The 26,847-nt window shown below is 40.8% G+C and overlaps 1 protein-coding gene across 1 annotated transcript in view; it reads left to right on the plus strand.

The window, feature by feature from the left end:
* Positions 1-3,506: 3,506 nt before the first annotated feature.
* ENOX1 (ecto-NOX disulfide-thiol exchanger 1) overlaps positions 3,507-26,847 on the plus strand; it is a gene marked incomplete at its 5' end in the record, with an annotated part of 43,996 nt that continues 20,655 nt past the window's right edge. Inside the window, 3 exons of the mRNA XM_009574144.1 lie at positions 3,507-3,691; positions 19,182-19,289; positions 24,021-24,077. Of these exons, the coding sequence (XP_009572439.1) occupies positions 3,507-3,691; positions 19,182-19,289; positions 24,021-24,077 (350 nt within the window). The remainder of the gene's footprint in view (positions 3,692-19,181; positions 19,290-24,020; positions 24,078-26,847) is intronic.

Genomic DNA, 26,847 nt, shown 5'->3' on the forward strand with positions numbered 1-26,847 from the left:
AATTAAAAATTAAATTATACTTCATTTTATATATAATAGATATTTTGTTTGGAATCAAAAGAGACATTGGTCTGAATCCAGAATCCAGTTCACTAAAATATAAATATCTTAAAATTATAGTTAAGTTAGGTCAACATAAAGAATGTTTCTGATTTTGTTTAAAACAGATACCCGTGCTGAATGAGCTGGAGCCCCTGGGGCCTGCCAGATGTCTGTCTTTGACTTATTCTCCTTTTCTGCTAACAACTCTGACCACACATGTTAGGAACTGACTATTTGTAGCTTTAAATTAAGTAGCAAAAGAACTACATGTATTTAATGCCATATTGTTTGTGGACTCTTACCTATAATTAATTCATTTAAAAGCTTGTGACAATTTAGTATTCTGTTACACTGCTGCTATATGTGTTGCATCCTCCTTATTTAAGGACATATTTCTACCTTGGACTCTGTCTTTAATTGCTTACTATGAGTGGCTAGGAAGATCACCAGAGTGTGTAATAATGTTGATAAGAAATCGTATACCTCTGGGAATCCTGCCTAATATCACAAACTTATCTCTGCTGTATTCTTATTCTCTCGCTTTAGGTTGTTTGGGATATTTCCATTTTGTCTTAAAATGGATTGTAACCTCTTCCAAATACAGCCTTTGTCTTTCGGTGTCTTCAATCCAGAATAACAGGGCACCCATCTTTGCATGGGACTTCCTGGTAGTACTGTAATGTAATTATTGTCGTATAGGTTTTAATACAGTATACTAAAAATAGTTTGAAAATAATAAAATAAAATAATGGCATTCAGAGGTGCAACTCTGAATTTTTTAGCAGTGAAAAAGCTGTGGTTTATTTATAAAGGAAAAAGGGGTGGTTACCTTCACTGCTTATGTGGAATGTGACTTGCTCCATTTGGATGAGTTATTTTTTAAACCCTAGTACGTTCATCACCTACAGGTTACTTACTTTTGCAATATGTCGTAGCCCTTTCCATTTCCCCTGATTTGCTGCCCCTGTAGCAGACTTCTTGTGCTGTCCCTAGCCCCACTCAATAGCCTGAACTCACCCAGGAGGACAAAAGGAGAAGGAGATCTCCAACTGGGCTGTAGTGTGATCCAGAAAATACACGACAGCAGCTTTTCCAGGTAGGGCAGCCTGAACCTCAGCTGGATCTGGGTCCTAACCCACATTTCAGTGGGGATGGTCAAGTACCTACAAGTACGTAGGCCTTATGCCCTCCACTTATACAGCAGCTCTCTGAAGTTTAAGAGCTGGATTAGGTGATGGACAGCAGATAAATTACTGCTCCCAAGCCACCATAAGAACTTGAGTATGCTCGTGATGGTCTCCTTTCATGCTCTCAGAGAGCAGAAGGATAGGCAGTTTCTGGCTGGAATTGAGTATTGCACTTAAAAAATCTTTTTTTTTTTTTTTTTTTAATTTAGGGAGAATCTAATTGGTATGAGTAAGAGAGTACAAATGACAGAGAGAGACCAAGGCCTGTAGTGACAGGACAAGGGGCAACGGTTTTAAACTGAAAGAGGGTAGGTTTAGATTGGACATAAGGAAGAAATGTTTTATGATGAAGGTGGTGAGACACTGGCACCGGTTGCCCAGAGAAGTTCTGGATGCCCCATCATTGGAAGTGTTCAAGGTCAGGTTGGAGGGGGCCGTGAACAACCTGATCTAGTGACAGATGCCCCTGCCCGTGGCAGCGGGGGTTAGATGGTTTCTAAAGGCCCTTTCTAACCCAAATCATTTAATTTTGACTTGAGTTTTTGTTAGACTGAGGTTTTTATTTGCTTGGCCTTTTTTTTTTAGTTTTAGCATAGCTTGTTGGCTCTTACAAAAAACAAAGGGATTTCATCCTCTTATTTGCCCATTGGACTCATCATTGCAATTTCTTGAGGGTAAATTTTGTCATGGAAGGATGATTACATGCTTTTCGGAACGATTTAATTTGATGTAACAATACTGTAACTGTTGCTAAATCTTCCAGAGAGTTTCTGTAGAATATCCAAATTAAGCACAATAACCAATCCATGTCTGCATTTGAGCAGTAGCTAACTGTACTTTATTTTGGATAACGCATTTGTACTATTTTAAAATTAGTAAAAATTATCTGAGAAAAAGGTAGATTTGTTCTACCAAAGATAAAATATTTTTATTGGTAATGAAATATTGTGACATTCTATCTAAGCGCCGGTATAATTTCACAAATGTGTTGGATCATGTTACCACAGGGAACAGGGGACTCTTTATCTGTGGAAGGTCTAGTCAAGAGAGGCTTAACATTAAATGGAGTTAATACACGATTTCCTATAATTTGGAGTTTAACTCTATTGCTCTTGTAGGTGGACAAGAAAGAATTCTGTGATACCAAGCCTGAAATCGTTTAATCAGGAATGTAAATTAGTTATGTGCTTCAGTTACCAAACGTTGATAGAATTGGCTATGGTAGATTGTTGTTTTTTAATTACAGCTGCTCTGTAATATTGTTGTGTTACCAGGTTCCAAGAAGGAAAATAGTATAGTATGGCAGTTTGCTATGCCAAATGACCACAGCTACTGCCAAGCATAAATACTACCAGGAGTGGATTCTTCTATAGGATGACAACCACATCCCTAAAGTACTGAAAGCCAAACTTCCCTATATGTATTTATGTTCGGATAATTTATTTAAATAATGTTCCTAGTACATGCTTTATAACCTTCTGCCTTTTGCTACACAATTTCAGCTTATATTGCAGACTGTGCAAGTCATTTGGCAAATGTAATTTCCATCCCTGCATACTAATCGATTTCTTCACAAACACCTGCTATCAGTTATGATAATAAAAATGCCATTCTAAATTGAAAAGGGGCCAAATGGAGCTTCCTAAGGAAATGACTTAAGTGTCTTTCAATGCCTTTAATGTAGTAATGTTCTTGTAGTGCCAACACTTTTTTTGAGCATTTGCATTTTATATAATTTTACTCTATTACATCATTTTTCTGTCTAAATGGTTCCTCATAACCATTCCTACGAAGTAGTTCATAGCGAGGTTGGAGAGGAATTTCTCTGTTTCCTCTCTCATGGGATTAAATCCAGTGAAAATTCCTTAGCACAGATCTGATTGGAACATCTGGCTGCTACACTAGTACAATTATTAAACGGTTGTATAAGTTCCTATAACATCACTGAGAAAATGTTGTAAAGTTGGTGGGTGCTTTGCCCTTGGACTGCATGCCAGTTTCTTCCTAAAATATAAGCCTAAATCTAGCAGCCAGATTGCAAGTAGCGTTTGAATTACCCAGGGTCGCTTTATGGCTCCTTCCATCCCAGAAAATAACTTCCCAGCAACAGTCTTTGCCAGAACCTAATCATTTGCAGCTCTGCTGAGTCTTGTCTCAGCTCTGCAATGTCTCACTGGCTTTCAGCTGTATTGTCATCTCCCCTGACAATGTCCTCTGCATTATTTGTAAGGAAACAATCCATTTTACTGATTTCTTCACATTTTCATTTTCTCTTAGCTCTAGCCGCCCAAGCGTATGCACTAAAGGAAGAGAACGATAGTCTTCGATGGCAGCTGGACGCTTATAGGAATGAAGTGGAGCTCCTGAAACAGGAGAAGGGACAGCTCTTTCGAACGGAAGAAAGCCTGACGAAGGACCAGCAGCTGCAGTTCCTGCAGCAGACAATGCAAGGCATGCAGCAGGTATTGCTATGGAAGGAAAGCACGGGTCTTCTTTTTTAGGAAAGTGGTACCATGGGGCTGTGCTGTACTCAAGACTCTTAGCCATAAAGGGCCTAATTTCTTTTCAGAGTCAACATCTTACGGATTTTAGATGGGGGAAAGGGGAGGAGGAATTGGGGACATATTTAGGAATAGTCATTTTAGGAATTCATAAACTGCAAACCCATCGATCACTCAAGGAAACTCCTTATGCATGTTCTATTTAGGAGCAAATTACTTCAGTACGTCCCCTGTTGCTCTCCTCACTTAATCCAATTGGCCTTGCACAAAAGTTCAAGAAAGTTTGTCCAGCGAGGCATAGTCAGTGCTCTGTGGCGCCTTCATTTGCATTCATCTGCATCTTTAGATGCATCTCCACTTCTCAGCTCTGTCTTTTTTCTGCTGACTCTTGTTTGAGGATAACTGAGACATCTCCAGTCTGTCCAGACTACCCTCCTGCTAACTTGCAAGTGGATAGCAACATCAGTGCTATTTCCTGAGCTTTTATCATTTATGCTGACCCATGGATGTAAATAACCTTTTCATTCAGGCAATTTTTAAGTGGTTCGGTGCAGCAACAAACTTTTTCTCTGACACCAGTCAGACAGAAACTGCAATGTGTCTTTTTGGGGGGCATTCAGTTTATCTTATCCATTCTCCCTTATTTGTCAGTGTGCTCCCGACGTTATGCAGGGCAAGTCTCGGCAAGCGTATCCAGACTGCTCCCACTGCTTCGTCTGACATGTTCGTAACACATATGTGTTAGTGGAACACATAAGCAGCTCTCATTCAACACGCACATGTATGACCTCTTTCCTGCCCAGGCGCTTGTATTCAGCTGCTACATGACAGAGTGCAAGGGCAGTGGCTCGCCATGACACTGGATTGGGCTCCCATCTAGAATGAAGCTTCCCAAGACGTCACTGCAGAGGTTAATTTTGCCGCCTTCATCTGTGCCTGATCAATGCGTGTGCTCCTCTATCACTCCTGGTTATTAGATTCCAGAAGGGGACAAGTTGTACCCACTTCCAGATTGTACTGAGCTGTTTTTTAATGACTAAAACCAGGAAACATTCATTTACATATGAGCTGCCTGGTTGGATTAGGAATTGCATGGCTATCATGGTACCCATCGAATCCAGCAAGTCTGCAAATCCCACCTCACACCAAATAACAGAGAACAAGACAAGCCTACACGTGTGTTTATATGAACATAAACCCCTTTAAGCCTGCAGAGTTTTACAAAATTAGGGTGATTTATGGTACAGTGGAATAATTCTGAACAAAATATTTGAAAAATAGAAAATAAGTCATTGATAATTCAGGAATAAAATCTTTCCCAAACTTAGGAATGAAGTCATTAATCAGAAATACTTGAGGTTTCAGTATACTTTAGATATGCTTGAGGTCTATTCACGATCTTCTCCTTATATAAATGGATACTTAAATATCACTGGCTTCATTAAATTTAACTGCATATATAAATATTGTGCTAAATTTCAGCCTGGTGCTAATTCTCCATTAAAATTAGTGAAAAGTGGGCACAAAATATTACTAAATCAAAATGCTAGAGCCCTAACGCTCATTTTGCGTTATTATAATTTCCTACCTGGGGTCTGGATGAAGGATAATCAAGTCTGTAGAATATAAATAGATTTTTATTGTAACTTCAAGCAAATGTTAATAATGCAAGTCAATAACAGAGAGCGACTTCCTTATCTCTCTGTTCAGCTAGCAACGGACACCGTAGTCTCTATTCCTCTGAGAGTTTCTATGTTCCCGACAATTTTTCTGTGAGGTTCTGAATTTTTTTAGTTTGCCATCTTGGGGTCAGACCTACTTACTCCCAATGGGATATAATTAGAGATGGCCCAAGGAACTGGAGAAGACATTGCAGATAATCCAGTCTGACAATATGCTGAGGAGGGCAGCAACACAGAAGCACGGGAGGTGGAGTTCAGAATATTTGGTGGGAAATTATCAGTCAATTAAGCAGCTGGATGTTGGCTTTGGATTTCAATGATTAGCCATAGTCATGACATCCCATAACCTTTGTGCTTTTCATGCAGTTCATGCATGAATATTTAGAAATAAACCTTTGATTTAGGTAGACTGTTTTATCTCAGCTTGGTTTTGTAAATGCTGAGACATGACAACCTTAGCTGAAATCCTTCAGTATAGCAGGTGCTCAGCATCTATGGAAATCAGTCTCTCTATGAAATATTAAACATATAGCCAGGACTTGAGTAGTAATAATTTAACAAGAAGACCTGTATTCCCTTTTATCCTTTTGTATATATTAAAATTAATTTCAGACAAGGTAAACTGAATGCCATTGAATTCCTGAACCCTGCATATATGTCAGCATTAAAAACATGTATTCCTCCTCCTTCCTTCCTCTTCATTCTCCCCCGCTTTTTCATACACCTCTTCTTCTTCTAACTTTGAAAACTAGAGAAAAAGTGATTTGAGCTGCAGCCTGAAAAGCAGATTTATCTGATACATTTTCAGAATCAAGAAATTTTTTTGTAAACACATTTGGTGCCAAACAATAGCAAAATACACAACACCGATGTATTTTTAATGTACTTCTACCACCTGGATATTTTTCAGGTTTCTTTCCCACATTTGCAGGACTGATGAAATGAATGTTTGTTTTCTCTTCCATCACTCCTACTGAACCAAAGTAGCATCAGCAAAATCACACAGATGTTTGCTTATGAAGTATACCTTATGGGCAGTAGTAGCAACCTGCTTATTTATTGTGTCTAAAAAAGAAAATCCTTGGACTAATGACATTGAACTTAAGGGGTTTTTAGTCAACTTCCTCCATAAAACAGTGTCACAGTTTAATTTCATATCCACTGTGAGATCTCAAACAAATGGAAATAATGTCTTGTATCCATGGTAACAAATGAGATACACTTCACCTGATTTTGAGATGGAAATTGAATTAACTTGTCACTGCTGCATAGGTGGTATTGCCTTCAATTTATTTCTATATGAGAATACACATACCAACCAGATCACTTTTTGAATGGCTCTGTTTTTCCAGTAGTGTTTGGTATTCTCTAACAAAGCCTATGATCACAAAGAAGGATGTTTTAGTTTAACTATTTTTACAATACTTCACAGCACAGCTGTAAGAATTTTTTAAATCTTGTCTCTCTGTCTGAAATGTTTTACCAGATACATGACTATAGGTAATGCAGAAAATATCACCTAGTAGTGTTGCGTAATGCTTGCCATTATAAGACTCAGTTTTCTGTGGGTATATAATTTCTCCAAATTTTAGCCGTTTGGGTTAGCATAATGCATGTGGAGTAGCAAGCAGAATTCTTTTGAAAAAATTCTCATCAAAATGTTTCAGCCATTCCAAGAACAAAGCGTGAAAACTATGCTTTTCTTGTTTGTTGTCCACCAAAGAAAATTCTTGAGGAAATGCACATGCCACCTTCATGCCTTGATACAAGGACTCAGAATTTGACAGTGAGTCTCTATTAAATTAATGATGTGATTTCCACATGCTTTATAAAATCTGCCTGAAGTTGATAACGTTGCAAGCCTTTGAAAAATGCCACATAGGAGATGTCACTTATTAGCACATATCCAAGTAAATTTTACATTTTTACTGGTCATACGGGGTTATTCATGAACCACCTCCATAGCACAGCCATCAGTGCAATGTTTTACTCCTCAAGTTAGTCCTAAGTCTACAGAGCACGCCTCCTTTAGCATGGCTCTCTAATTGAACAAGTTAGTTCCACCTTTTCATCAGGCTTAATTGGCCAAGGTATGGGGCCATGCTTGCATAGCTGTACTGATTGCTGAACTGGTTCATTTGCTGATAGACTGGTAATTCTGCACGGTGCTTCATTGCATCATGTAAATGTATGATAATGTTCTTTCCTCTCACAACTCCATGAGCATGATGGGCTGAATTTAAGCTCCTGCAGGCAAGGGTGTCATCCAGAAATCCCCACTTAAACCATGATTCCACCTATGTTTTCTCCAGGAAATGTACACAAGTGCCTACAGTTCTGCTATTGCAAATGGAGGTGTATCTGGGACATTTAAGAGGCACCTCATTGCCCCGATCCCCTAAAAAGAGCGATTCATTAGCTGAGCTCGGGCTCATACTCCTAACACACAATGACAACACAAGCTCCCCTTCGTTGGCTGTGATGCATTAAAGCCTAACCATGGGGTTATTGCATGAGCAGGGGGTACATGGGGGTGTCTCTCCTAAAATTAGTGCTCGGGGTGGAAAGCAAGAACAATAGGAGCAGCCGTGGGTGGTAGGCGTAGGACTGACATAAAGGCTGATACACTGCTGCGGGTGCCACCGACTCTGTTAGCTCGGGATGTCTCAGCAGGAGACTGAACGTATTCTGGCCCTATCGGTGACCCACATGGGTGTTACTCTGATGCACCGTGATGAAAGTCCTCTTTTGTCTTGCCTTCTTTTTTTCCCCAAACAGTATCAATTTCAGTCGAATAGCAATGCAGATTGTGAACCTGAGCAGTCAGAAGCCAGGAATTGCCAGAACTACCGCCTGTGTATTTTGCTTCATATACCTCAGAGACCCTTCCTCCTTCCCCTGCAGACAGAGAATGCACAGTTAATCATCACCTATTCAATACCTTCCTGTTCTGGCTGTTCAATATGCAACACGAGGTCTTACTGCAAAGGCCACATTGCTCCTGACATTTCCTACCTACTGAGGACTAGCTTTTGCAGTTTACTAATCATTTAGCATGTAAAATAAATAGCACGTGCATCTGAGGCTGATACACCTTATTTCAAAGGGCTCTGATGAATGCCAGATGAGTAGCAATCATTTCGGGCTTTCACTGTTCTTCCAGGGAAGGACAGTTTGCTCTGTGATATGCCTCACCTTGTGATTGGGAGGGTGAGAAGAGCCGCTGGAGTGCATCGCAGCTCCGTCCTTCCACTCACTGCTCCCTCAAAGGAGGATGGCCAGGGTACATATTTCGTAATGAGGACTGTGGGGTGCACACAGCTTCCACAGTACGGACACTCACTGGGAGACGGATTAGGACGCTTTTGTCTAAGTGAGATAGCACAAGGGTCATCTCTCAGCTTTTCAAGCAAGATCATATACCTCTAACGTATAGTAACCATTCTGAATAGAAAAGCCAGAGGCAGCTAGTGTTGGCCTCACTGTGCTGCCTTTGAAATGAATTGGATTTCTACCATTCCCTGCCACTGGAGCAGAGCTAGTCCATTTTCAGATGTCCTCACTGAGCTAGCAGAATTTTTTTTCTACAAGCAAAGATGACGTTGCTCAGGTCTTTCCTCCCATATCCTATACGAAAAGTAGTTTTTTCTCATACAAGTAATGGAAGAACTGACTATTCCCATAGTCCACTTTCTTTCAGTGGGAGCAGAGAGGAGAAGCACGTTTCTGTCCAGGAGGCTTCAACAGCTAGTAGGGTAGGGCATCGTGAGACTTTTTTTCCATATCACTCTTCTAACCAATCTACCACCTATTAAATTCCAATAAGCCTCAGCTGGCATTTAGGTCTGCAGCTCTCAGATCCTTCACAGATGTTGTTAACTGTCACAGCCATTCCTTCCTCTCACATACAAACTTTCTGAGATGTCAGCAGTCGCAGACACATATGCTGTTGCCTGAAAATTGCCGAATCTGGTGCCATGTGCCATGACCGTTATAACAACCATTTACCTTTAAATATACAGGTTCTAGTAGCCGTTTAGCATCATTAACATCATTGTTGAACAGATGAAGCATGTTATGGCTATATTTATTAATTTAGCCTAAATGCAGAGGAGATTTATAGTCTTTTTTTATCCACCTACCTTTTGCTCGCCAAACATCTATTCAGCATATAACCCACCCAATGTACTTATGCACAACTATAAGCTGATTCTTCTCCAAATGCAGTATTAAAGAGAATAGTAAATAAAAGAGATAAAAAATATTATCCCTTGTATTTGTGTTTTGCCTGCTGAATAAACAGACCAGAATAATTTAAGTTAGAAGTGTTTTTTATTACTACTCTTGCAGTATGAATTCCAGTTAGATCCTTCTGTTTTCCTATAAAAGTGGCACTGGAGTAGTAATGGCAATATTGATCAACACTGATCATTTTATGGGGAATGGATACAAGATAAGTGCAAGGGATTGGACCCAATGTTCACTTGAAGGCCTGTCCCTTCTTCTCTCACCCTGTGGCTGATATTTGGAAACTGGTTAAGAAATATGTCTGCTCCCAGGACAGAGAGAAATGTTCCCATAAGTATTATCTTTGTTCCCTTGTGCTTTTCAGGGCTCCGTACAGTACTGTCCATGTTCAAACTTCCAGAAAATACTTACTCTTTCTGACTATATTAAAAAAAAAGAGCAGCTGGCAATTAAGTGCTAATTATTTACCAGATCTCAGACAAGCCAAATGGGTTCTCCTCTGTGTTTAACAACCTTTCCTTATTGAAAGTAGTGTTTAATTTCCCACTTCTGCCAGCACCACTTCAACAATATTAGTGGAAGTGTAAATAAGGGCCCACAGATGCTTTAGGCATCATATTCTTGATAGCTGTTCTAGTGGTAAGATGGTGGAGGGTAGCATCTTTTTGCCTGCTGCCACTGGTAAAGCTAAACTGAGATTGGCAGCAAGAATAAACACTTCAGAGAGAAATAATCGGGTGCACACATTTTATTTAAAATATGAAAGAAATCAACTAATATCTTCATTAACACGCTTGTGTAGTCTAGTGGTGGTGAAGGACAGATCTCATAAGTTTTACAGTCCAGTGATCATACGTGAATTCTTTAAAAGATCCTAAATACTAGTGTTGGCTTGCTGATTACATAGTTTCCAAATGTGTTTGATGCTATCATTACTAGGAACTCTGTTTCCACTACTAGGAATTGTGTTTCAATGGGAATTACACTAGGTAAATTGATTCTCTTCCCTAATGTCATTCTTCTAATTAAAATGTGTAAGGTCTTTTTATTCTCCTTCAAAATAAATAAAATATTTCTTCTTTAATAGGAAATCAAAATTTAAAAAATCTAATTTGGTTTGTTGAGAAAGAGCATGCTGTATCATGCTCATTTGCAGTCCCATGAAAGGAGAGATGGGATCATACATTTCAAGTGCCATTGCCTGGTGAGGAGGCATCCACAATGGACAGGTACAGGTGAAAGGCTGGAGAGGATGAGGTTGCTATGAATGGATGATCATGTCTTCTTTTGACTGTGCATTGTACCAGGTGCCAACTGGTTGCCTTGCAGGACAGATATGAGAGCAGAGGGAACATGATGTTCATCTGGGATCGGCCCTCTTCCTCTGATCAGGATCAGAGCAAACTGTAACCTCACCTGCCCACTCACCTATTGCCAGTAAAGTCAAGGGCTATGTAATAGGCCAATCATCTCATTTAGCAAAGGTTGGAGGGATCTTTATTGATGAGGTGCAACGGGCTTTGGTCAGACTTCTCCCCTCCACAGGCCATCATCAAAATCAAAGACTTTGTGTACTCCGCTGTGAAAGTCAGATGCCTGATAATAGCACTAAGTATCTATTAGTAAATTGTGAGAATTTAACTTCTGAGAGGAGGGATTGATTCTCTAAGGTTCCTAAGGACTTGGGTCTTTTCCTTATTTGCTGCAAAAGTCCATAGCTGACTGAAGAGAACTTGTCTTTCTTGAGGAGCAAGAGATATACTTAAAAATCACTTGGGAAAGGAAAGCTGTAGACTGGCTCTTAAGCTGTTCTTTGCACCATCCATGGTCTCCTTTCATCTGCTGTCCAACCTCTAACACTGCCTCTTGTAGCTGCTGTGGCTGAATTACTATGCCTCATAGAAACAAAAGAAATTGAGAGCTAATTATCTGATATCTCCAAGGTATTCTTTAGAATCATAGGAGAACATAAGTCAGAAGGTAGGTCTGGAGGTCATGTACACCATCCCTCTGCTCAAAGCAGGGGCAGCTCTGGAGTTGTCTCAGTTTTGCTCAGGACCTTGTCCGGCTATGTTCTCAGTACCTCCAAGGAGGGAGAGTCCACAGCTTCTCAGAGCCCTTGTTCAAGTGGTTGGCCACCCTCATTGTGGAATATTTTCCTTATATGTAATAGAAATGCTCCTTGTTGAATATGTGTCTGTTTGCCCTCAACCCTTATCCAAGAAAAGCCTGACTCCAAGAAAAGCCTATCTTCTCTGTAACCTCCCTTTAGGTAGTTTCAGTGTGTCTGTGTGCTAGGTTAACAGTTGGACTTGATAATCTTAAAGGTCTTTTCCAACCTAAACGATTCTATGATTCTATGATTCTGTGATCTGCTATCAATCTCATTTGGCATATTTCTCAGGTTCAATCCTGCCTCCTCCTACTCTGAGTGCTGTAAAGCTGTAGGACCTCTGCAGTCAATCTAATAGCAGGGGGAGGGGAGCATCTCCCTAAGGAAGCAGCTGGACAAAGTTCTTCAGTAGTGCCACCATATGCATTCACCCATCAGGTGTGTGTCCAGCTCCCCGGCCCCCTCTGAGGTGGTTAACCTGTGGAGCCAACGTGTTCAGCATGGTCTTTGCCTCTGGCCAGAGAGCCAGGAAAACGCACTTTGCAGGCAGATGCCCAACAAGCAGGAGCTGGGCTGTTGATCCACGTGCAGCTCTTCACCAGTCCAGGGCAGGGGAGTCAGGGCTTGGACTCCTTCATCATTGCAAACCCCATGATCCATCCAAATAATGCCATCCGCGTAGTTCATATGACACAGAACGGTCCCTAAGAGGTGGGAGGGGTGAGAAACATCACACTATTACACTGTGTTTCTTTTTACTCCCTTAAAAAAATCCACAATCATACTCTTTATTTGAATAATGCCTTGTCATACATTAGGTTGGCATGTATGTTACTGCTTACTGCTGCAACATGGCTAACTTCCTTGAGGGCTCATTTCTAAAGCTTCTTTGACTTGTCTTTCACATTCTCCTGTTTCCTTGGTGATTTGTCTGGCCTCATCAGCATCTTGTTACTAATGCATATTTGCTCAGCTGGGAAGTCACTTTCTCATTATTCAAGCCTGCCATGTGCTGGCCATTTGTGATATGAAATCTTGTCTGTCTTACAAAAACAGAAAAACACTCTTCCAGACGGTCTGTGGAAGTACTGGGAGAGGGATTTGTATTTTTATTTTGCAATTGGCTTTGTACCGGCGATTTCATTTTGATTCATTATTTCTTTTCCTTCTACCTAAGGAGGATTCTGAAAAGAAATATTTACCATCCTTCCCCTCTCTATTTGTGAACAGCTTCTAGGAATTTTGAAACACTTATTTTCCTTGCTGATTTTTGTCCTTTTCCCTTTGGCAAACTCTAACTTCTTTTTCTTTCTATAAAATAAAGTTAGAAAAGACACAGTAAGGTTTTACTTGGGGGAAAAAAAAAGAGAATAAAGCCTCAGAAATTGCTAGCGTAAGTGAGTGTTTTAATTTTTAGGTGAACTCTGCGGTCCTTTCAATGCCTGTGATTTCATACTTTTTATATCTCTGATTCCAGTGTAGTTTAGGGGAAAGGGCTGTACTTTTGCACAAGTGAGAACTGCTTCCTGGGGTTACTGTTTAGTGTGCAAGCCTTGGTTTCACTGGGACTGAAAAAGGTAGCCTTGGTTGGGATACAGCCTGCCTATCTGAGGCACGTAAGTTTTGCCTTCATTTTAGGCACCTAGTGAATCAGATCTCCCCATGTTTCCTGTATAGGGATATATTCCCTATAGGTAGTAAGTGGAGAGTAATATGCTGCCCCCGAACATTATACGGATAGGAGAATTCAGTTTGCCTGAGTTCACTAGGTGTCTAAGATGGCCATTCAACTGAGTTGGCTCAGTTAGGCTGTGTAAGACCGTCCCTCTTCGACTGATATACTCATTACAGAAGAGTGTGCCACAGATCTTTCCTGGACGCTCTGCAGCTACTCCAGAAATGGGAGAGAGAGTCTGTGCCTCCTTCCCGTGGCTGAACAGGCTGGGTTTGCTGAAACTGCCTGCCCAACCTGCGATCAAAGTCAGTGTTCCCACCTCAGAGCTGTTCTTTTGTCTGCTCTTCTTTACTTCCCTTTCTTTAAGGTCTTTGTAGCCTTTTCATACTTTGTTTCAAGCAGCTGTAGAGAAAACCGTAACCAAAATAACAGGGGCAGGACCATTCAGCAGTATAACTGCTAAACTTGTGGCAAATGCTGGTTTTCCTTTTTCATTATTCTGTCAGCCTTACAGTATCTTTAGTATAGCCTCAGGCCCTGTGGTCTCTTCTGATCTGCCTCCCTTTTTTTAGCATGCTAAGTTGATGGTTTCATGCTGGAAACCATGCTTTCCTTCTGAGACCCTTCTCTGTCTTGCTAGGCTCGGTGTGTGACCACGCTTCTAGATATGTCCATAATTTATATTTAAATGTATACATGTAACTGCCTTTCGGGGAGCAATGAGGAACTGTGGGCAGGGAGGAGGAGAGGAAAGAGAAGGAGTATTTCATGGCTGCACAGTGGTACACAACAGCAAGCTATTACTTTCCCTTTAGGGCTTCTCATATATTTCGAGGCACTGTATGCTGTTCGGTTGTTAGCATTCCTGGCCACACTGGCACCGCATTGTACACAGTCTGAGTAATTCAGCTGGCTTCAATAATGCCATCTATATTTAATGTTTCAGAAGCTGCGACGATTGGTTTAAGATGGTAATTTTCTGTCTGCACTTTTGAGATCTACGCAATATGGGTGGTGCTGAACTGTCTCTGACAGATTCAGCGTTGGAGGTGGGAATGTGTGAAAAAAACAAAATAAAACACACACATCCTTCCCCCCCATATAAAGAAATTAGCTACCCGCTTATGTATAGTGAGGATTTGGTCCTCATGAATGAAGGAAGCTGAACACTGGAGAGTGATATTTACCATTTCTATACAGAGCAGCTCCAGAGCTGCCACTGGAAACAAGCAATCTGTCTTGCAATTTTTTGTCTAAAATGCATTGATTGATCTCTGGAGAGACAACGTGTAGGTTAATTCTTTCTCCTTTTCTGTCTCCTCTCTGGAAATGCCAGTAAGAGGATATCAATGATGCCTACCCATCTGATCAGGACCTACTACACGGCTTCATTTCTTAGGGTCAACCTGGCAGCCATGGTGACAAACGGTTTTGGTTGCACGTAGACCAGTTGAGCTTCCAGACTGGTGCTGGTGGAGCTCTAGGCCGTGCAGGTATCTCTCTCCAGGATCCTCAGAGCTGCAATGAGCACCGTGAGATGCTTTTCTGCTTCCTGACACTGGCATTTTGGCCTAGGGAAAAGACCCTTGCATAACTTGCAGGGTACCCTCAGAGACCCAAAGAATTGCACACTGGAGGACTACTGGAAGACAACAGAAGAATGAGCCAGGTATTTCCTGGCTGTGTAACCAAGAAGTCAGTCCTTTGCTTGAGGAAACTGGGGAACTGCTGTCTGAATGCCATGGCTGTGCCACAAAGCTGGGGACATCAGGGCTTAAACGAAATGGCCAGAGACAAGATTGACGGAAGGGACACTTTGATAGCTGTGCTGGCACTAGCTGTGAGACAAGACAGCAGGATATAACAGGTGGGAAGCGGGGTAGCAAATGTGTGTGGGTGGGTGGGCATGGGGGGAAGCTCTGGCAGAAACGCTGAATGAGATGGCAAAGGAGATGGAACAGTATCAGACAGCACAAACATTAAAATCAAGAACAATTTTTTATTTTCATTGATTGTGGTGTATACTTGCAGGCAATCTGAAGGGCAGCAGAAATATCTATAGGATCAATTTTTAATAAGCACATTTATGTGAAAAACAAAATAATTTTGAATAATTAAATACCATCATCTTGGCATCATTCATTACAATCTTTATGGAGAGGCTGTCTGTTAATAAGCAGGCGTGACAGCCGTCCCTGTTATGAAACTTGCCTCATTCCTGCCAGTATAAGATCCTCTTCCCATTTGCTTCTAATTTTGCCAAACATCACGTGTTTGTGCTGAAATTTTTCAGGCTGTTCATCTGTCTTAGGCTGATTTTTTTTTCAGTCAAAGCTATTTCTTCATTTTCCAAAATGGGACTAGAAGGGAAAAATATGCTGTTTGGCAGGTATAACTCCATGTTACAACTTCCTGGTGGTGGCATAAGCCACTCGGGAAAAAGAAAGCTCAGAACGTGGCCCATGCAAAATAAGCAGGTTCTGCAGCTTTTAGAGATAAATATGAGGGAAAGAAAAAGAAAGAAGGTTAAACCCCCAGGGGATGGCTACAAGGTTTAAACAATTGTGACATCTTTGGGGGTTGAATGGGAATGTCCCAGTTCTGTGAAGGAAAAACCTTATGTGTGACTGGGAATATGGTACCTTAGATATAGATACTCTGTTTTCCACCCCTGTGAAAATAAGACCCATTTGCTGTCTTTGAAAATATGAGCCTATGCACACACAGTAAGCCTGCAGTAGTTGACAGTTTAACCATTAAGACTGCTGGAAGGTTTTATCTCATATCAAGTGCTTTGCAGCTCATACTGCAACCAGAATGCACACTCTTTTACCCCGGGGCAACTTGAGCATGTTGGATGTTTTCCTGGGATTCCTGTTCCTGGATGGTCCAGAGCCAAGCACAAAGATGCAGAGCAGAGAGCATCTCTCTCTCTCGTGCTCTCAGAGAGTGTCTGCCACACCACTTCCTCCCATGCTCGGACAATTTTGGAAAAATTGCCTCAAACACAAAACAGAAAAAGTCAGGATCAAAGGAAGAGGAATATAATTAGAATAAATCACAGTGGGAGATCGCAATGGGAGATGTGAAAATAAAACAGTGGAAGTTTGTGAGCTGATCTGCGGTATGTAAAACTTGGCCATGGAAGAGCCATGGGGAGGGGGTTGATAGGATGGGGAAGGAGATTTCAGTTCTGGCAGAAGTGTAACAAGTTCAACCCATGAGTGAAACTTGGTTTCCCATTTGTAACAGTCATTCAGTAGTGAAAAGGCTTTCCAGGGGCAGAGATGGACTGAAAAATCACTTGGGATCTTCCAGATGGGAGTTTATATTGTTCAGAAGCACGGGCTCTAGGGTTTCTCCCAGAAGCTGGAGTAAAATTTCTGAACCAAGATGAAGGTGCAGTCTGGATGGTGATGATGTTCTCCTTGGATGTGCATGGCTATTCACTTCCTTCAGAGGCTGTGGAGATCTTTTGTGAGGTCCTCCTCAGGCTCCCTAGTACTTGTAGCACTGCACTGAGGCAATAACAATAATCAAATCCCATGCTTCAAAGTTTCAGCTGACTGCCTGGAGATGAAAAGAAGGGCTTCCCCCCCCAGTACATAATTGGCTAGATGCATTCCTGGCTTTGTGTGAGGATCATTTCGTTCATTTTGGCTCCTCCCTTTGAATCATCAGAGCTGGCCACACTGGTGAGACATAACTGCTCAGAGAAGACTCTGAGACGGGAGGCAAAGACTCCTTTCTCTTAACAACCCTTGCCATGTTCAGGTGTGTAAGGTCAAACAGGTTGCAGCTGGGAAGGAGAGGACATTTCACCAGCCCCTATTAGGTGACGCATCTGCTTACCAAACCTCAGGTGTCTCAGCTAGTGAGCCTTGAAAGGACTTATGCTGTCTTTCTGGTGTCTTGTATACTCTGCTTCTCTTCCGAGGATTGGAGTCCCTTATTTCTAAATTGCAGACAACAGCTAGAGCTATCCTGGGTGAAGCTTAATGGTCTGTAATAACAGGAGGTTACATGAGGTGACCAAATGGTCCCTTCTGGGCTAAAAAGTTACAAAATGTCTGAAAAGCTATAGCTGTGCTAAGGACCTGCATGGGTATCAGTGTGTGACATACGACAGTATACACAAATTCAGTGTATCTTCTGAAAACATAGGGAGTAGTACCCAACAAGCAAGATGAACACAGGCCTGAGGTGGCAATCCATCCCTGGTCAGGAAATGCCAAAGTAGAGCTTCCCACACAAAAGTTGGCTGGGCAAGAGCCGCAGTGGAACAAACCTTGTTATTTCATATAAAATCTTGAGATTCGAAATGCTCTTGTGCTGTGGTGGAGTGAATACACATACCTGAATGTCTCTTGAAGGCTCCCAGGGAGCAGTCCAGGTGGCAAGATCTGTCAAAAAACTAACCCAGCTGGACTGTAGAGTGTGTGAGATATAATCAGACTTATACCCACATGTATTTTTACTTCAGTGGCTGAATTAATCCATCATACTGGTGTTCACTTACAACAGAAATACACTACCAATAACTCCATCAGTCCCTGAAATGTCATCTGTTTCCGAGCAGTTCTGAAAACAATACTGGTGCCAAGTCCTTTGATGCTTGGGACTTCCAGTGCAGTGGAACAAGGCCAGGGACTATTTCTAGGTTCGCTATCTGTAACTTACCAAGATGCTGAACACCTGCAACATCGGTTTGAGTCAGAGTTACCCGTCCTAAGCACAAGCATAAACTAAGCTTTAGATGCTTAGATACATGGTTAGATCAGTAACGCAAGTTAGTAAAGCAATTCCTCGTTCAAGTAGTCCTTAAAAAGGATTGTGCTTACAAGCAATATGTTGCCCCAGGAAATCAGTTTCGTTTCTTGATCACTAAGGGAAAGCACCATAAACTCCTTTTTAATTTCATGTTTGTCTCCTCTTGCTCTTCAGCAGTGTCTAACATTCATCACATCAATACAAAAATATTTAATAATTTCAGAATTAACTGAATCTACTGACCTGCTCTTGACAGTCCCAATAAATCTTTGCAGAACCTAAAGCTAGCCAAGACCAGGGGACATGGGCTTTTAAAGAAGTCCCTACATCCCAGAATTCTCTTCATAAAAATAGGTTTTCAGTCATAGCTTTTTGTTTTGATAGTTCAGATCAGCAGTCTTCCTGGCAGATATATTGATTGTAGGGCAACAGTCTTCCTGATCTAATAAAATATCACAGCACAAGGGAAAAAAATGGAAGCTTTTGTCTTCTTGGAACTCAGTGTGAAAGCTTTCCAGAATATTGCTTTGCATAGAATGAAAATGGCTGTGGGCCAATGACTAATTATATTAAAGGGCTGTGCTTTTAAATTATTTATGTACCATAGTGTTTACCCTAGTATTATTAAAACCACTGCATACACTTCTACAAATAAGATTTTGCTTCAGATGAATGTGCCAGTCGCTCTGTGGGTGATATACTGTACCAGGAGTTTCTACTTTAATCTAACAAATAGCTTAACACACATTAACAGATGCATTACTCGTGGAGCGCTGCTGCAGAAGGAGATGCAGATGAAAATAATTTACCTCTGGTCCATTTAGACAAAGCAGATTATGCAACAATAGTAAATGTAGGAGCAGACTGCAAAGCATTGCTTGAAATGAGGATGTATCAAACTGAGGATTTAAAACCGCTTCGGATCCAGACGATGCTAACCAGAAACTTCTCTTGTTTGTGCAGCAATTGCTGAGCATACAGGAAGAATTAAATAACAAAAAATCCGAACTGGAGCAAGCCAAGGAAGAGCAAACACATACACAAGCGATGCTTAAAGTCCTGCAGGAACAGGTGAGTGTTTCTGGCGGAGAAAAATGCTGGCTTAGGTATGCTAAGGGAATGGAGAACTCATGGCTTCACCTCCAAAATCCATAGGAGCTCTGACCACAGAGTATACTGTGAGCAAGACATAACCTTATGTGGCCTGTGTGTCTGCTCTGATTAGCATTTGTGAATGCAGCTGAGGCTAACATAGAATTTGAGAAAACAGAGTGAAAAGGGACCCTTATTTTATACTATCCAATATTGAATTTCATGTCTTGAGTAACATTTCCTCTTACGTTATTCTACATAGATATCAGTGATATGTGTTTTTGCTCTGAATTAAAAAAAATGTTGGGGGAGTTAAATATACCTGAAACAAAACTGCTCTTTCTTTTAAGACTAGTATTGAAAAAAAAGAGCGTGGCATCTCCTGAGTTATTCGTGCAGATATGAGTATACAAAAAACTTTATCATAATGGCATTAAAAAAGTAGTTATCAATGCACTTATTTAAGCAGTGAGAAACAAACCCCTGTAAATCTGATTATCACACCTTCTTTGGTACTAAGGTGTTCTATGACGCTGAGAAGTATATTTGATAGTATTGTTTTATAAGCATGGTAAGATGGATAGTTACACAGCAAAAAGGAAATCTGGTGCCAAACCTGTAAATCTGGAGACGACACAGTGCATTGTGTGCAAGCACAGTGTGCACAAATACATGTTGTCTGTATAAACCACGTGGCTTGGACACACCAAAATCACAAATCCCCACCTGTGCACAGGTACAGTCTCCTCTCTGAGACCTTATTTTGATCCTTTCTATATAAACTTTGAGGTAAAATATTTAGTGACTTGGTTAAGTATTTGCAGTTTAAAGACTGTGGGATCTGAATTGCTGAGATGGCAGAGATTCAAAATGCTGATGATTCTTATGGTCCAGATTTTTCAGCATGTATGTCTGAATATGTCTGCAGACAAATTTATACATTTTATGTACATATTGGAAAAAGTAAATTATGCTTATTTCAGATTTTTTTAATGCTCATTATGAAAGCTGTGACATTGTTCCACATCTAACATTTGCCTTTGAACATATCTAGTGACAAATATATTCTAGAAACTAATAATTTAGGTTCTGGAAAAAATAAAGCTTTTATGTTCAGATACATGTTCTTGGCACTTACGGTTACAAAAACAGCCTTCTAAATAAGAGCTGATGCAAGACTGTATTACAGAAAACATCATGAGGAAGAATGGATTTGGTAACGACAAAATCTTTATAAACACAGAATCCACCAGATCTCTTGAGTTAACTGCATCTCATTTACATTTTTACACACCATTCAAGGTATAATGTTTTAAAACACTTTAAAAAAAAAAAGAAATTCCATAAAGTTATTTTATATCTTGGTAGCAATTAAATGCTGCAAAAATGTATAGGAGGATCTAACAATACTGGTCCTCAGTAGGGACCACCAGGGCAGACTTTTGAATCTCTGCAGACTCCTACTGATTGCGAATCAAATGTGCGCTCATGCTAGGCAGACAGACGAAACAGTAGCTGGAAGAAAGGCAGGATGGATCTGCATTTCTCTTGAGAATTAGCTCTGAAACACGCCTAAGGCCAAGACTGTAAGTAGCCAGAATTCCTAAGGAGCGCTACGCAGCCAGTGTGCTTCTCCAACAACCCTGAACCAGTTCCAAAACTTTCCAGAACAGCAAAAGCCCTAGCAGTAATGACCCCCACTTGCCAAGGCTCACAGCTTTCCTTTGCGAGCGCCACAGCTCATCTGTGTGTTTTATCCACAACGGGTATTGAAAATCATCTGGGAGAGTCAAGTAAATACGAACATTTCTTTCAAAAATATACAGCGCTGGGCTCCCGCCTCGATTATATGACTCGTTTTTGTGATACGTTTGCTAAAATCTGCCTATTCATCTCAAGCTGGCAGAAGGATCCCTCCCTGCCTCAGCAGGGGCATGCTTGCACGGAGAGGTGCAGCTGTGTCTGAGCACGTCTGCTGGCTCAGCAGCACCTCACGTTGATCCAGTTGCAGTAACCCAGCCGCGTCCAGGCTGGGACGTCCTGCTGGGAAAGTTCCCGTTTGCTTATGCACCATGTTGCATTACTGTAGCCAAAAGGCTTCTGGATCAGATCTGGCCCGTGGCCACCAGCTCTTTTTGTCAGAGGGATTCACGCCTGCTGGTTTGTGTCAGAACTACCCCACCACAGCATTAGATGCATCAGAGACTTCTAACTCCTCAACCCTTCTCCTTTCCTTTCAGGTAGGCTCTTGGTTGTTACTGGCACTAGTTCAGTGTGTTGCCTCAGCATGCTCTCTGCTGGTAACATCACGTTCACCACTGACCTGCAATGGAGCCTGCCTAGGGGGTAAGGCAAGTCCCATTTTTCCAATATTGTATGTTTTTCTGAGGTTCCTATTCCAACATTTCACTATTTAGGATGTGAGAGAAGAATATAATTTAAATTTTAATTTAGAAAAAAACAATATTGGAAAAAAAGGGACTTTACCCCTTTAACCTGTGGAAATGCAGCTGCACATTCTCTACACACAAGTTTTCCACCATTATCTCCACCAGTTCACTTCCACCTCCTACTGCAGTGGTCCTCGTGTAGATGTGGATGCTAGCGCCTTCTTGCCTGAGCATTGGCATCCTTTTCTGAGCATGGCAGGCAATAAAAGAGATGGAAAAGCTCAAGCATCCTGTCTGCGTTAGAGTTAGATTAACTGCATTAGAGTGGAGCAGTGCCAGGGCAGTGATGGTGGGAAACCATGGTGAGGTGAAAGCCTACTAGACCAACATAGGCTAGAGGCTGAGCCTCAAATGCGCATGTGGTTGATGGGGGAGTGGTATGTCACCAGCAGAATGCATGTGGAGCATTGCCTAAGAAGCTGGCAGTGACCAAGGGGTGATGGCACTTTATGAGCTTGGAAAAGGAAAGGCGAAAGGTAGGTAATGAACAGCATTCCCCGAGCGCTCAGGACATGGTATTAGCGTGCAGAGCAGTTTTACATACCCGAGCATGCTCTCCTGACCTCATATTCAGATGAGTAGTTCAGTTGAACTCAACAGGACTGCTCACATGAGGTGAATTTCTATAATGAAGAATTGGCAGAATCAGGAAATGTCTCCTTTGGTCACACCGTGATGCAGAAATACCTAACTTTGGTGCTTGGCTGCGAGTAGCCCTCTTGGCTTGTTCCTAGCAGCCATCCTTACAGGGAGGTGGTTTCACAGGATGGTTATTTTTTCAGTGCAGGGAAAACACGTAGCATTCGTTGGAAATGCATCACCCTGCTGTCAGTACAAATTGCAGACTTTTCAAGGGTATTGAAAGATGAGCATCAGTGAATTGAACCAGGACACCTGATGAGTTTGAAGTCCCCAGCTATTCTTTGTACTGTTTTATCAGGGATTGCCACCCCCTTCCCTCTCCATCAGGACCAGTTTAGTGGCTTGAGCAGCAGTTCCTGTACTGATGCAGTTTACAGCCCTGCGTAATAAGGTACACCGAGACCATGGCCTACTTACCTTAATTGTCAGGTTGGAAACTGTGATAAGCTGGGAACTGAATCACACGCAGTTTAGCTGTTGCTGCCACGTGGCAAAAAGATGATGGAGGTAACCGAGCCGCCCTAGGGTGGTAGTCCACCAACGCTTCTGAGTCAGACACCTAATTGAAACATAATAGCGTTCCATTTCACCTGGATTTTAGGACTGTTGTCATTCAGGATCACAGTTGTATCATCAACAGTTACATCAATTCCAGCTTCTTTGGCAAAAAAACAAGGAATGCAGAGGAAAGTTCTGTTTATTGTTCCCCATCTCCCCCCACCCCAGATATCTACTCTGAATTAAGCTAGAATAAAAGCATGACTCTTCAGAGATTTACCTAAAGAGTAAATGATTCTAAGTGCTTCATTTAAGTGTACAAACCTCCACGGCTTATAGGCTCAGGAGAGCTGCGGTGTCTCTTCCTTTCTGTGTTTGCTCAATCACAGCGTGAACGACTGCATATTTCACTGTGGCTCGAGACATGAGCTAGGACATTCCTTAAATCTCTTGGGAACGATTTTTACAATCCCCAATGTAATCATGGATTTTCCCCAAAAAGCTAATTCAGGAGGGAAAAAAAAGTTTTGGTTCATGTATTTGGAATTGGCAGTGTCTCCTCAGTTCTTCCTGCCACTGGTTAAATAAAAGAGCTGTTCTTCTCTTCACCTCCTTTTCCGTCATACCCAGGAGCCATGTCAGTTATTTAGAGGCTTCCTCAGGAAGGAAACATACAGTAGCACTTTAGCATCTTAAACAGCTCAAAATATATCATTCAAAAGTAATCATTAGCAAAACACTATTTAGCTAGTGGCAACTTGCAAATATTGTAAAGTTTCAATTATTAGCAACAAGAATGGGAAATGAAATCGTTTATTATTCTTGAGAGCCAATTCTGTACACTTTTTATGCCTTGAAACTACTTTCTAATCTTATTATTTAAAAAATAATGACCCAGTCTTATTATTTTCCTTTTTTTTTTTTTGCCAACCTATCAAGCCTTAAGTATGTTGGTTTCAAAATGGTTTGAGCAAAAACTCATTAGAATTATATGCTCCATCTGTTTTTCTCATTGGAAGCTTTATAAAATGCTCCTTCAAATGAATCAAAGGTAAGTGTGTGAAATACTCAAGTAATGTGCTTGTTTTGTTCTGTTTTGTTTTTTGTTTACTCTTTGCAGTTAAAAAGCGCCAAGGAATTAGCAGAAATCAATGGGCATGACGAATCTCAGGCAAATGTAGGTACAGCTATCTATGTATAGATTTAGAGAGATATATATGTGCATGCGTATGGTCTCAAATTTACTATTTATGTCTTAAAGCTGATAGAATGGCTGAATGATTTGCACATGAGGTTTGAAGTGCCTGGTTTTTTTCCTGAAGCCACAGGTTCAAATCCCAGCAAACTTCATTTCGAGGTAGATAAATTGGGTTCCATGCAATTTACTTTGTAGGATTTATTTGGATGAGACTTTAACAACCAATGTCCTACTTGCTGTATGTAGGTGTTAGAGATACCATGGAAACGACTGCAAGAAAAGTGCTTTGCCTTAGTGTCCTGTCCAGGATTACTCAAGCTACAAAGTTACACCGTTTGTCTCTGTGGCTGCCACCTTGCAGCTGAGCAAGTCTGGCCATATTTCACTTCTGAGTGAAGTGATTCATATACATGCATATAATTTGAAAACAGTTAATTTGCACAAGAGGACTAAATTAATTCATTGAGTCATTATTTTGTCCAAAATTGTTAAAGGACTTGTTAAGGTCATGTTTTTTAAAACCCGCTGGCAAAAAAATGCTTCTGTTATTCCCTTAATGATTGCAGTCAAAACAGCAATTTGGATAAGGGGAGAGAGAAAAAAGAAAAACTTTCCTGTGATGTTTGTCATCCAAACCATGCAGCTTTGCGCTTTATCATAAACATATGAAAATTAAATCTGATTATATATGATATCTTTCTCCTAGCCAAGAGAACTAGCAACAGTCTCAACACTGATATATTTTAACATCTGTTTGTCTAATGGCACAGCCAGGAAAGCAGTTTTATTTTAAACCTGAATGGAAGGCTCAAATTTTGTGAACTGCTTTGTGATAAGGAAATGTTATCCTCTCTTTTTTAATCCTTTCCTGAATCTCGTTCATTGTGGTCTGTTTCTGCAGTGAAGTCGATAGAGCCTCATAGCTCTCAGCATTTGGATAGGAGACATTCAATATTGTCTCACAGCTCCAACAAATCTGCAACTGCAGTCTGTCTGCACAGCATCTCATTGCCCCTTTGAAAGACTCTGTTTGCAAACCAAAATAAAGACGTTAATCCACTCGTGATCTTGAAATGCACACATTTGCTACCTAAAAACTTCTCCTTGTTCAACAGCTGGTTGCAGGTTTCCTAAAGGAATTTAGAAATGTAAGACTTAGAAACTTTCTAAAGGAATTTGCTTCCTCTCCAAGAATGCGGATGAAGCAATGTTTTGCAAGAGTGAAATGTTTTAAAGGAAAATTATCTAAATGCTTCAACTTTTATCATTCTGGCTCATATGTAACTGGATAAAACTGAAGAGCCTGAAAGTTTTATTTTTATATAATATAAAGATTGAAATAGCATTGAAATGAAACATTTCAATTGTATAAAGAGAGTCTTTCAGTACAGCATTCCCAGATATCTAAAACAAAATATTTCAGAATCTTTTGTTAATGGGAAATTTTTCAAAATGTAATGTTTTGTTCCAGTTTGTAATTGCAGGAATTGTTTAAATGCCTGAATTTTCCATAGGATAGAAACTCTATTTTCTGCCCCTCTTTGCCATGAGCTCTTCCCATGATGATCTCACAGCAATATTAGACTCCTAAGAAAAGAAGTCAATACCTAAATTAATGGTGAAGAGGGAAACCAGACAGCTACAATTATTGAGTCACAGTTGCAGCCATGTATTCAACAATTATGCCACCATGAAATCAGAGAAGGCATAGCAGCACAAATGGAAATGGAGAAACAGAGGGAAAGAATGGATGTTAATGCATTTGCTACCGTAATGAACTTTGTAAAATGGAAGTTGAGGTACCTTTTAAACAATTGTCGTCTACATCAAATATGTAGTGCTCAGGTGTTGTGCCTTGCAGGTTGTCTCTCCACATCTATTCTCAGCAGACTTCATGGTTCTTGCCCTTGGCCAGTGTGCAAATCTGGGATGATCAAAGAGAAAAAGGCTTGGTGGCTCCTACGTGGTTGTTAGTGAACTGTGATGCATATAATGGGATTAGGACATATTTGTTACAGTTGACAGGTTGAATTCAGCAAATGAAATACCTTTGCATGCAGAGCAATAGTGGGAGGTGTTGGTAAGGAAAAATGGCAACGTATGTCTATACGCTGAACACACAATCTAATCTTCACACTATGGCATATTTAGATTAGTTACTCTGCAGAAAATCAGGCTCCTAGAAAGGACAGTAGAAACTTTAGGCACACCGCATACACATCAAGAAAGCCCATACTGTAATCTTAAAAAGATTATTTTCTGCAGTCCTCATCCTTTCTGCTGATGGCACTGGTCTGCATCATATTTTACATCAGAAAATATTGTTTCTTAAAATAAAACTTGGAAATATTTTTCTTAGCAAAAGCAGATACAGATGGAAATATATACATAGACCTATCCTGGTGTGTCTTCTACATTTCCATTATGTGAGACGATCCTGAAAGGGAAACAAGGATCTGGACACTTTGGAAAAAAAACCAACATCCTTCTGAAATATGCCCAACCTATAAAGGGACCAATCTTCATTTTTTTCTCTTGTTTTTGCAGGAGAATTGAGCACAGTTAACTAAGAGGCTGGAGCAATTGCAATGTTACCCTCCCTGCCATGGCAGTTCACACACAAATCTGGGGGAAAAAAAGTAGAAATGTTAGTGTATTGCCAGTACATCTGTTATTTCCAGAAAGCAAAACCATCTTACAAGGCTCTGTAAACAGTCATAAGAGTGTTTCATGACTTGCCAGGTACAGT

The sequence above is a fragment of the Fulmarus glacialis genome, unplaced genomic scaffold (assembly GCF_000690835.1).
Source record: "Fulmarus glacialis isolate BGI_N327 unplaced genomic scaffold, ASM69083v1 scaffold3343, whole genome shotgun sequence".
NCBI lineage: Eukaryota > Metazoa > Chordata > Aves > Procellariiformes > Procellariidae > Fulmarus > Fulmarus glacialis.